Genomic DNA, 12,509 nt, shown 5'->3' on the forward strand with positions numbered 1-12,509 from the left:
GCCAACGTGGAACATCACGGTGATAAATATTACCTTCTTCATATCGTCCTTGATTGCTATTAGTTATCTATCCCAGCACTAAGGGCATATCTGAATTTTATGAACCAAAGCAGCGATTGTGAACGCGACAAGGATATAATCATTTAGCGTCGACCAGCCTCGCAAGGGTCTATTTTTAGCCACCAGCGTCACAGCATGCATGCGAATTCTCGGAACACTTTTGAATACTAATCGTATTTCTTGTTGATGCTTGTTCTTGGCAGGCATGCGATGGCAGGGCAGTTTGAATTGTGTACCTAAATAGGTGGCGCGCAAACTACCTAAACTGATAATGGGAAATGTCAGATGTTAGCCATTTCAGAGTCAAGGTCTGTTTAGAGACTGTTATATAGGCAATAGGTACATCCTCTAAAACAACTGAACTGATGTCTTCCGTGTTCAAAACCTTTTCTGAATAACAATAAACATCAGTCTGGGGCGGTGCCTACAACTACAGCTGGACCGACTCCAAAAAGTCCTGCATTTTGCCGCTCGGCTCGTATCTGGCCTTCGCCGGAACGACCACATTACCTCAACCCTCCACGCACTCGGTTGGCCCACCATCAGGAGCGTGGTCGCGCGGCGCGACGCGGTAAATGTGTAGGGGAGAGTGGGGCAAAGCGGCCACCTTAACGCTTCTCACGATGCCAACGCTTGATTTTTAAACTTGGAAAGATTCTTTCTATACCAATGTGATCCCTATTAATTAAGTTGCCTTTTATTTCAACTGCGTTTTATTTCCAAAGGCGTTCACATATGAAAGATATTGACAAAACTTTAAACCTATGCATATTGGCCACTTTGCCCCATACCCTGGGGCAAAGCGGCCACCGGCGTCTTCTCAAGTCCCGATATGAGAAACAAAATAGTTGCCTCGTGTACGACTAGGGTATTTGATGGTGACAAGGTTAAGCAAGGATGGATGTTTACTTTATCATCTTCCACCTGTAGGTAAACAAAGAAAGGATTTTCATGAAAATAAACATTTAATTGCATTATATGGTAGCTCATGCAACTGAAAAGTGGCCAAGATGAATGCATGACGACACATTTGAATATAAATAATGTTTTTTTATCAGATGGAAGCAACTTATGGCCAATTGGGGGGTGGCCACTTTGCCCCGGCCACTTTGCCCCGCGCATACCGTCCGAGACAAAAATATTCCAGCTTAGCTATTAGTGGGGTAAAAAACATTAAAATTGGTAGAATACATGTACGATAACCATGCAATGCATGGACAAGAACGCTTATAAAAATTACAAACGGTTATGGAATAACATAACATTTAAAAATTGTAAACATAGTTGGTAACCTGGCAAGAAATGCTTTTCCGGTTTTCACAGAACAATGGTGATGGGCCTGAAACCCCGGTCTGGCTCATTCGAACGACCGTGAAGAGAAGCATAATTAGAAACCATAAATTGGAGCTGACGCCAGCTATGAAGGGCTAAAACGATGGGTGGCCGCTTTGCCCCGGGTGGCCGCTTTGCCCCACTCTCCCCTACCGGGCTCTACACGTGCCGTCTGCCCCAGAGTCGCTGAGGACAATGTTTGTCCAGCGTAGCGCTGTTTCCGAGCGTGTCACGCGCGCCACCGCCGCGGGAGCGGCTGTGCTGCAGCCGCCTCGTTTCCGTATGGCGGTGGCACGGCGGCTCTTCCCTCATAGAGCCGCTGTGTCATGGAACGCGCTGCCGCGGGAAGTGACGAGCACGGCGTCCCGGGTGCCACTGGAGCGTCATTTTTGTCCCGGCTGACGCTGCGGTTTTATACTGACTTGTAAGCTTTACTTTTCATTATGTCGTGTAATGTATGCTGTCTTTATTAATGTAACTGACTAGGCCGTAATAGCCACTGAATGGTGGATAAGCCTTATAATAAATGACAATGACAATGACAATGACAATGACAAACATGTCATCCAACGTTGAAACTGGTTTCCCCTAGTAATGACACGTATGGATTGATATTGCAATCAAGACCTTATAGAGATACATTCTTGAAAGGGATGGAACAGGTCATGACACGGTACCCACTGGTCACAGCATTGGGTCGGCTGCCTCAGCACCTCTCCGGCGTCATGGCACGCGGCTCATTTTCGGGGTAGCAGCCACCGTTCCCTGAACGGATCCTGACGGCCTTGTCGACAGGATGCGGGCTGCTCGGCGAACCGCGGCCGGCGGATTATTATAATAGACACACATGCCGGTGTTGGGCGCACCTGCAGCCCGTGCCGTGAGCGCCGGATCGTCCCGCTGACGGACCGCCGAGCGGCAGTCTGGTCAGTTGATGAAGTGATGATGCCGGGAGTCACTCCGTCTGCCGGTGCGGGTCCTTCTGAGATGACATGAAAATGATGACCGGTGCGTCTGGCACGGTGTAGTTGCTAGAGGTACCCAGGAGTAGTGAGATATCACAAACGGCACTTAGCAAACACAAAGCACGATTGACTGACCGAAACGAGACGAGACTGTCCTAGCTGCTTCAGCTGATATCTTTTTTAAGTTAGCTAGCAAATATATTTACGTTATGTTTCTGACCTAACGTTGAATTTCGAGCCCAGTCCCACCCGGATTTGTGCAGACCGAAAGTCGCGATGTGTACTGAGATTGTTGTGGATATCCTGTGCCAGAAGACGGAAAAACCATCTTTGTCAGTCATTAAACGTCACCGTTGAAATTGATGACTCGTGTCAGTCACTGAACAATAAAATGATATTTATGGAGAAAAGGTCGGCATTGGGTATACCTACGCTACCGACTGACGAAAATCTTAGTGAATATGGTGGATAAGAAGGGAAAAATGTAAAACATGTTTCAGAGGCTCGCCAGAGAAGTGGTCTGAAAAGCCTTTCGTTAATGCCGAGATAACGGCCCTGAAACATGAATAAAATCCTGACTTGGCCAGTAAGTGACGTAATACCTTGTTAACTAATAGCGCGTTACAAGCGGTACTAATCGCCGCTTTCAGCACAAGTGCACGAATGAATGTCATGTGCGCCATATCTTGGCCTTTTTACTAGCCGGGTGGATGCTTACGCCAGTCCCACGGCCGTTATTCCCCCGTAAGGGCGTGCTAAATTTGTGGGCACCAGGTCGTCGAGCCTGCCCGGTCGGTCAGTCGGGGGCGGCCGATTCCCGGAACAGCTGCATACCTACACAGCGCGCGCTGCACAGCCTCGTGGCCCTGTACACGTCGGACGTGGGTCGGTGCTCTCCATATGCGGCACACTCTTGAACTGCCAATAATGCCAAATAGAAAGAAAGCCATACTTTTCATTAGCCACGAATCTGAGCCGTCTCGAAAAGGACTTCCCTGAATTTCACTTGTCATCGATGTTACCCTAAACCGTTCAAGGTTGAATTATTATTTTTTCTTGAATCTTGAACAACTGATGGTATCTCACAAAAACTTGTCGCTATTGCCAGTAACTAAGAGAACCTTAAACAACGGAAAGTACAGCGTCTTCGTACTTGACTGCGGAGTGAGGAGCCCTGATATTGAGCCCGCGGGTGCCTCAGAATCCCTGCCGCCGCTGCGCGACTCGGGCCGGTTGTTGCGGCCGCCGAGAGCTGGTTCGTGTAAGTCCGAGGCCCGGCTTCTGTGAGCGCTGAGCCGTCTTATCGTCACTGCCCGGCCACAACACATGGGTGCGGCAGCCTCCTAACCGCACGGACAACCACCGGCGCCACGTGGGACCCGCTCTGCCGCCCCACGGAGCCCCACGGGGCCCGCGCCACCACCGCAGGGTCACGCGGGGACCTCCGTCACTGCCGGGGCCCACTCGGTCCGGCTACCGGGGCCCGGTTGGTCACTATCGGGGCCCTTCTGTCCTGTCTGGCCCGTATATGGTTACCAAAGGCTTGTTCTGTCCCAATAAGTCGACTCTGACTCCAGCCCCATCTTATCTGACTCCCCAGCCCATTCCACCCAACCCCGGCGCCTGTGACAGACACCCCTCGACCCGAGTTCGGGCGGCAGACGGAGGCCGCGGAGACAGATCACCAGCGTTTGACGGTGGCTGGCGCCTTCTCCAGACCGTGGATTGGATAGCCGAGGTTCACACCGCGCACAGGGCTATCGCGGACATCACTCACACTCGATAGCGATTGGACGGACATCAGCTGCCGTGAATTGCCGCCCTGACAGACGTTATCAAGATGGTTTGTATTTGGGATAGATCAGCGACATCAATGTGAGAGCTGGTGTTCTCGTATGGATATCACTGCATGCATCGCATGTAAAAGTAGGTTCCCTCACTGAAAACATTTTTACACCTGTCCCGAGTGTAAACCCGCGGAACAGGTGTCGTTGATCAGGTTCCATTTTTAAGCATCTGAACAGGTGTCAACTAACCCTTCATCAAGGCGTCATCGAACACCTGCATCAGGTATCAACACCCAATGTTTACACGCGCATCGAGTATCAACGCTCGATGTTTACACCCGCATTAAGTATTAACACCCACTGTTTACACCCCCATCGAGTATCAACGCCCACTGCTTACACCCCCATCGAGTATCAACGCCCACTGTTTACACCCGCATCGAGTATCAACACCTACTGTCTACACCGGCATCGAATTTAAGCACCTACTGTCTACACCTGCGTTGTGGGTTACACCTGCGCTTAAACACCTCTCCCGCGGGTACTTTCCAACACCCGTCCCACGGCTCCCCGCGTAATGAGTGTAACTGCACACCCTTGAGAAAACAACTGTTTTTGGCGAACGACTTTATTAAAAAAAAAACACGACACAAACCGAAATGACAGCACATCTGTTGTCATTTCGTGTCAACAGAAGTGTGAACAGAAGTGTGTCAACAGAAGTGTGCGTTCTGCCGCAACCGCAGAGCCACCCCTCAGCTACCCAGGATGGCTGACCTGCCAGAGGCGAGAGTCGACATGAGACGACCTTTCAACACACGACTATCTCGGCCCACTGACAGTGAAGAAGTTCCGCAAGACGGAAAAAGGTAAGTCTTACCCGACTCAGTCGGGCCTCAGATGGACAGTCAGGCGACACGAATCTACTGAGCTTGACGCTTACTGAGTGATACGCTCCAGGCCTTTCGGGGGCTTCAGCACGTCTGTTTGGAGAACCATAACGGTTGCCAGGTATGCGGAGCACCGCGTGCTTTTCTTGGTCGGCTTTTGAGCGAACACCGAGAACGCAGCACCCCATGTGAGGAACTGGTCGATCTTGTTCAGTATCTCAAAATCAGCTACCTTCTCTCCCTCGACCCAGAGGGCATCACGCCATATAACCATTTGGACCTCCGGCCGTCGGTGCCGCGTAAAGAGCGTCTTCCTCGCGAAGTTCGATGAGGAGATGCTCCAGCGCAGCTTCTAAAACACACAGACACACATAGACACGCATGTCAGTTACCAATGCAACACTGTCATGCCGTAAAATACAAACTGCACACACAATAGCTCGTTTTTTTCAAAAGACAATCCGACGTTTCGTTTATATTTTTCATTATCCTACCACAAACTAAAAACTGGTAAGAACATTATCATGCAATGAGGGAGCCAAAGCGCCACCAACCACCATCCAATCTTTATAGATACCCCAAATATGGCTAACGTAGATCCGTTAATAAACTTTGTCCGATTGTCTTTCCAGTGGGCTCTGACTGCGTTAATAGGTGCGGGAGAAAAAGGGGAAATGGACAAACGACCATGTAGGTACCTCTTGGGCAAGTCTTTGTATAAGCCTAGAGTCAAACTTCAAATTTGAAGTACGGCGATGGAAGAGGAAAGTAGCCGAACTAGAAGAACACTGGCACTAAAATGCACTTTTGACTCGAGATCCACGAAATTGTTAACCGTAAATTCACAATAACGTACCATTCGTTTCACAGACTTGGAACTTTGTGAGCACCTTGGAAAGGTTCTCACGCGCCCTCTCCAGCTCATTCTCCTTGGTCGATCCACCGCCCCTGATTCGGGCAAGCTCCGCCCAGATCTGCAACAAATAAATACGTCTTTATTATATGACATGGAAATAAAATCTAGAGTTACCAATGAAATAAGTCGACACCATCTAAGAAACGAGGAAGTGAAAATAGCAAACGTTTATGGGTAGCCCGTGGATAACTATCAATTAGCATGCTACATACTTTGTTTCATTATATGACTTTGATTCATTATCAACTTTGATACTCGCAGAATAAAACTTGTCATTCTTTACAGTAGAACTTTTTGACGGAACAAAACTTCCAAGTTCGGAAAAAAATAGAAAGGGATCACTTTTCTGACACTGGACTCAACTCCGACTCGACTCATTTGAGTCGAGTCGAGTCAAATTTGACTCGACTCATGGGTGGGTGGAGCAAAACCCTGGTAGGAAGTTTCACTCCCAACATCTAAGAGATGATAAAACCATAAATTTCATGAACACTACAAAACAAAGCGTGGCACGATGTAGCATAAGCACAACCACTACCAAGTGAGCGAGAATGAGAGCGAGAGGGCGAGAGACATACCTCCATTTCCTGAAAGAGGGCAGGGTAGAGCTTCTTCAGCTTGGGTACGGATAGCCTCTTCGTCACCACCAGGATCCTTCTGTCCGCAAACGTCTTCGACATCGCTTCATCAAGCTGTGGGAGTAAAAAGACCCATTTCACCAATATAAACCAGTGATCGCCAGCTTACCTTTCTGTCACAGGAAAACGCTTTGCAAGAATGCACGAAGTAGTTTTGTGACAGCCTTTGTGGATTGCAGGAGATGGATGCGGACTGGGAGGGTATCGTCAGAAAACAAGTTTGTGATTTCAAAATCAAAGTTAACTGTTCGGTACCACTGGATCTTGGTTTTGGAATAATTATTTTATTAGTGGCGTGTTTGTGTTTTGCTATTTTGATAGAAAGACGCAATTTCGGCCAAAATGTAGGCCATTTCAGCACTGTAGGGTACATACTAGGTGTCGTTCCATATCCAACATACGGTAGACATAGAATACCTCCGACAGCTGCATTTGTTTCACCACAATGATTGAGACGACGATAAATTTATAAGGATCGAGGAGACAGATAGACAGTTCGAGGAGACAATGCGGTTAACCCTATTCCTGGCGGGGGGGGGGGGGGGCTGAGAAGCCCCCCCCCCCCAGGTTTTTGTGTGCCATGGCCAAACGCCTGGAGATATCGAGTTGAAACTTGATTTTCTTATGGAACCATTGCGCACATGATGGATATTTGTTTTTTTTTTCTAATTCGTTGACAATTTTTTAGATAAAGCCAATTTCCGACGTCATGTTGCTCGATTTTTAGACGAAATCCGGCATTTGTTTGAGAGTCTCTCAAAGTCACATTTAGAAATGGAATTGCAAACGAAAAATAGCGTAAATGTAGAATTGCTAGCCCTACAACATGGCTACCTCCGATTTTTTACTTTTTTATTTTGTCCCCCCCCCCCAAAAAAAAAGAAGAAAATGCCAATAAAATCCAAAAATTTCAGGAATCGGAATATATGTTATACACCTCTATTGTGTCAAACATCAAATTTCAAATCGATAGCTCTATATCTGATCCCCAAATGACCCGTTTTAAACTCCAAAATCATACTAAAATATGACGTCAGATTTTCAAATGCAATTTTGGGGACTTCTAGGGGTCGAATGGAAAAATAAATGGCACCAGTGGATTTCTGAGCAAAAACTGGTGAAGAAAGACACCTGTTTTGTCCAGATTGTTTTTTTTTTTGTATTTTCCAACATTTTCGAAATTAAGTGGCCGAAATCCGAGGAGAAACTTAATTTAGGGGGTAGGTGGGTTTATTTCCCCCCCCCCCAACCTAAAAAGTCTGCTTCAACCTAAAGCTTCTGTGGCACCCATCTACCTGAAATACAAAGCTGTCTGAAAAGTGAGTCAATATTTTGATCCTTAAAGGGACCTCCCACCTAAACATGGGGTTTGAGTTGGGATAGCCAAGTTGAGGACAATCTGGCAAAAAGGCAGAAAAAATTGTCTTGAACTCCCACAGTTCCATAGTTTAGGAGAAAACTCCATCTGATGCTTCAAAAAAAGACCTTAGCTAAGGTCCTATCTTCAACACGGAGCGACCGTTAGTGTAACGTCACCTCATTTAGTCATTCTGATTTAGATGGGCTTGTTCATGGAAAATCAATTAAAACTTGGTCTGAGCTTTGCTGTGGTGCCTACAGATTAAAAAGAATCAGCTTTATGACAGTAATGTGGCCTGGGGAAGGGAGAATTTTAGGCTGTGACTCACATATTTGAAAGTTTGTGTTTGGAATATGGGAAGCCTGAGATGTTTAATGAAAAATAAATGCCAGAACCATGTTCCTGGGCATCCAATCTATAAAGTCGGGCACAATTTAACTGGTTTTAATAACATTTTAGAAGGTGGGAGGGTCCCTTTAACCAAGATGCCTATGACAAGCCCCCCCCCCCCCCACTTTGCATCAAAATATTGATTTGTCATCCAGGACCTTGGATGCATAAAAAATGACCATTTGCTCCCAGTGCCAGACAGCCAATTGAAAGTTGGCTGTCTGGATTTTGGCTGTGTCTGTGGGTGTTCCTGATTTTGCAATCAGGTACCCGAAGCCCTCAAACTCAAGCTTCTTACAGATATAGATTGTTACTCACTAGCGGATCCAGGGGGCAACGGGCCAAAATCCAGCAGTGGCGGGGCCAAAGTGGGATTTGACCCCTCCCTTTGCAAACCGAACCCAATGCTTTAGGTATATTGCTACATGTATAAGGCCCCTACTTTGGCCCGTTTTGGCCCCTCCCTTAGTCACTAGCTAGATCCGCCAATCAATGTTGTTACTGGATATATTTCTTTGGCTCACCTAAACTCCTCATTAGGTACCCCACCAAATTACTTTAGTTGCTTTAGATGAGAAGGGAGTACGTACCTAATTTAGATTAACTTAGTAGGATTTTAGGTAAACAATGAGTAATAACTAATAAACCTGCTCTAGGTCAGGACACCTGCTCTACGACCTGCTGGTTCAGGGGCGTAGGAACTTGCTTTCAGCTGTGGGGGCAAAATTCGGTCTGCTAGTGCGCCAGTGATGAGAAAAGGTGTCCTACCTGCCCAAAAGGCTCCTTCATTAGACGGAAATGTGCTTTACTGAACGTTGGGACGCTGGCTCGCATCGCAAGGTGCAATGCCATGCCATTTTTGTCTCGAAATGCATCTTTTTACCGTGAAGTTATGGGGGCAATGCCCCACGGCTCTGCGGTTGGGGGGGGGGGGCACGTGCCCCCCTGTGGCTCCTACGCCCCTGTGCTGGTTGCTGAGATCCTGACAAGGCACGACTCGACAAGAACGAGAGGGCACAAGTGGAAGTTCAAGAAACGCAGGGTGCGGACACTCGTTCAGTGGAACATGCTGAGTGTGTGAGTAGTCAACAACTGGATCACACTCCCAGACTGAGACCATGTGTGTGCCGAAACCCTCAACCAGTTCAAGGCCCGACTAGACCGCCACTGGAAGACAGTCATGTACAACACTCCCTATCCCTTAGAGCCACACTAGTCCAACCAGCTAAGAGCTCGGTGAGAATAGGTCCACCAGGCCAAGTGGCCTTTGTTATCCCGATAACCATCCTGAATGCAGAAAATTATACATTCAAACAAGAAATGCACCCCCAACAATTCTCCGCCCTTGAAGGTAGGTATGAACATTCTGCACGTCTCACCTCAAATAATCCAAATCCATGTACTGATAAATTTAAATCTAAAATCCAATCCATACGTAGGCACATGAATTGGATTCAGTCAATTATAACCATTAAAATGGCTATTTAACTATTTCCTTCTGTGCTTTATCGTCCCTCATTGTCATTCACAACCATGAGGCATCACATTATCAATGGTGCACACAAAGCATTTGTGATGCGGAACTCTAGGATAGGCACATTAAACCATGCATTATGCAAATATTGCAATTATAAAATAGCAAGGAAAAGAACGGAGTAACATAGGAAATAAAATGGATAATTCACCAGTTATCATTATGACAGCGCCACATATGCCGACAGAAGCAGACAGCAGGACGTCTTGCTGCGTTTCTACCTTCCTCCACATCCTTATTCGCCTTCCGTAACTGCAAATGGCCAAATGCTTATTGTAAAGATGTATGCCTATCACCTTACCTCAGCCCTCTTCGAATCCATGCAGCCCAGAACCGGCAATACCAAGGCCATCTATAGAAGGTACAGTCACTCTCCCGCCGACCAATCAGAGACAGATCCTGAGTGACGTCACCCCTGATGCTCGATAGGGGTACTCCATTCCTTTACAACGTAAAAATGACTAACTTCATTTGAAGATTGTTGGTGACACTTTACACATATCGCTCAACTATTGATGTCATTGGAAAGTCCAACTAATTTTCTAGCGATAAAAAAGAGCAGCAATATGCTAAGAAATGGCCGGTTTTGAAGATATAGACGATTTAAAAACCCTCTGCAGTTGAAGGAAAGCAACGTAAAAACGCATCGAGCTTATATTTTTACTATGAATAAATCATTTTTCGGTGAGTTTTTAGATATGGTATCGATTTATTCAACAACTTTATTACAATATTTTTATTACTTGGAACTTTATTTCAAAATAATATTTTCAAAAATGGCAACTGTTGGCAAGTAGCTTTGAAGCGATTGTGGCGCGCCGCGCCATTATTGTCCTGAGGCCCCCATATGATGTCATCAAAAGTGGAGTGACATGGGCCTGGGCAATACCACGCGTCCGCCGCAACACACAAAATGCAGCAAAGATGGCGACAAGGCCAAATGTTTGTAATTTCTTACACCCGAGTAAAGTGACAAACAACCCGCCGCCGGCGGACGCGCGGGAAAATGATACGCGTTTCGCGAGCTGCATGATCAGCCCAAGGCGGTCGCGCGGGAAAAAATAACACGCATTCCAAGGTCCTACCCTTTTATTGATGCCTGCCCTGATGATCAATTTGTGGGGGACTCGAAACCGGTGTTGATCATCTATAACGAGGTTCATGATGACACCCGGAGCACGTATTTTTCGTGGACCACAGTGTTAAGGCAAAGTGTATTATCCCAAACACTTACGTTTACCCATGCATAGTTGATCAGACTTAACAGATGATTCGTGATTCGGGTGTCATTTGATTCTTCACACTTAGGACAGGAGTTATTTTTCGGGAACAGGTGTAAAAATGTTTTCAGTGCTGAGGTCAGCCATGACCCCTGGAATTACAATGAAAGGGAACTGCTGTTATGATGTTCTACGATTTTTTTCCAGACGTCTTTGAACGATAGCACGCGCTTCATATAATATATATTAACACATGGTTTCCCGTGTGTAAATGGTTTTAACGCACGACGTGGATGGATTGGAGCACGAGTGTGTTAATGCACGAGTGAAACGAGTGCATTAACGCACAAGTGCTCCATTCCATCCACGAGTGCGTTAAAACCATGTATGCACGGAAACCATGTGTTCAACTAATTAATACATGCTTAACGGTGCGAATTTAAATTAAAATCAAGCTTATGCGTGGTTCACACCGGATCCGTAATGACCGTTACGTGCCGTAATGAATACGTCGGCGATTAAATAATATCTTGAAAGTGGAGGGCACAATGCAACGCGCATGCGTAGTTCGATTTTTTGGCGACGTAACGCCGTATTCGTTACGGATTCGGTGTGCACCGGGAATTGCCATGTTGAGCGCCGTCCTTCGAATCAAGTGCGCCAAAACTATTTTGCTTATAAACAATCGAAAATGGGCTAAAGCTAAGAGCTGTTTCTTAATATCGGTGCGTCAGAATTTTAATTGGTTTTGCTCTCTTCTTTTTAAATTTATTCCTATCACTTTTGCATAGTGGTTTATAATTGTATGGAGGCATATCATTGTAATCTTGCAATGGCACTTTTGAGCATTATGAATGTAATTATTAGGTATGCTATTAATAACCTTATGCTCATATTAGTAATTATATTCAAAAAGAAAAGTACAAATTAATATATTTCGACTTGCGCCTTCATCAGAATATGAGATCAATTTGTCGACACACGAAATAAAACTAAGACGATTCACTGAGTACAAACGTGCATAAATAAACGGTGGCCTTCAATTCAAGATTAGGGTTACACATTTAGTAGGTCGAAATTCTATCATCATCATAGGTGTACATAAATAAACACAACATGACAGTCAATAAAACTGAACACGTATAATTCATATTTAACACTTTGTAATACATATTTATAGAATGATATATAGTACATACAAGTGAATATGATACATAACAGTGAATATGATACATAAAGAATGTCATATAATATACATACATGAGACAATACATCATACATATAATGCATAAATACAATACCAGGTATGTTAAGTACAATACGAAATACATATATGGTACATAGAACAGGATACATATTTACATCGTATACCAAAGTATTTAAGTATGGTTCGTCGCAGAAGAGCCATGTGTATATG

General features: G+C 45.7%; 1 protein-coding gene across 1 annotated transcript; it reads right to left on the reverse strand.

Moving 5' to 3' along the window:
• Positions 1-4,847: 4,847 nt before the first annotated feature.
• Positions 4,848-10,780, reverse strand: LOC122375674. Its single transcript, XM_043355156.1, has 5 exons — positions 10,762-10,780; positions 10,174-10,215; positions 6,529-6,642; positions 5,891-6,008; positions 4,848-5,386 (listed from the first exon to the last, which is right to left on the reverse strand). The coding sequence occupies exons 2-5, from the start codon at positions 10,192-10,194 to the stop codon at positions 5,292-5,294; spliced, it is 348 nt and encodes a 115-aa protein (XP_043211091.1). The 5' UTR covers positions 10,195-10,215; positions 10,762-10,780; the 3' UTR covers positions 4,848-5,291.
• Between the last annotated feature and the right edge of the window lie 1,729 nt (positions 10,781-12,509).

Source organism: Amphibalanus amphitrite, unplaced genomic scaffold (genome assembly GCF_019059575.1).
Source record: "Amphibalanus amphitrite isolate SeventyFive unplaced genomic scaffold, NRLGWU_Aamphi_draft 001892F_arrow, whole genome shotgun sequence".
Lineage (NCBI taxonomy): Eukaryota > Metazoa > Arthropoda > Thecostraca > Balanomorpha > Balanidae > Amphibalanus > Amphibalanus amphitrite.

Excerpts from the sequence above, each read along its gene's own strand:
- LOC122375674 (XM_043355156.1), bottom strand. The coding sequence starts at position 10,194 with ATGGATTCGAAGAGGGCTGAG. Across the intron at positions 6,643-10,173 it reads TGGATTCGAAGAGGGCTGAG|CTTGATGAAGCGATGTCGAA; the intron begins GTAAGGTGATAG and ends TTACTCCCACAG. Across the intron at positions 6,009-6,528 it reads CCCTCTTTCAGGAAATGGAG|ATCTGGGCGGAGCTTGCCCG; the intron begins GTATGTCTCTCG and ends TATTTGTTGCAG.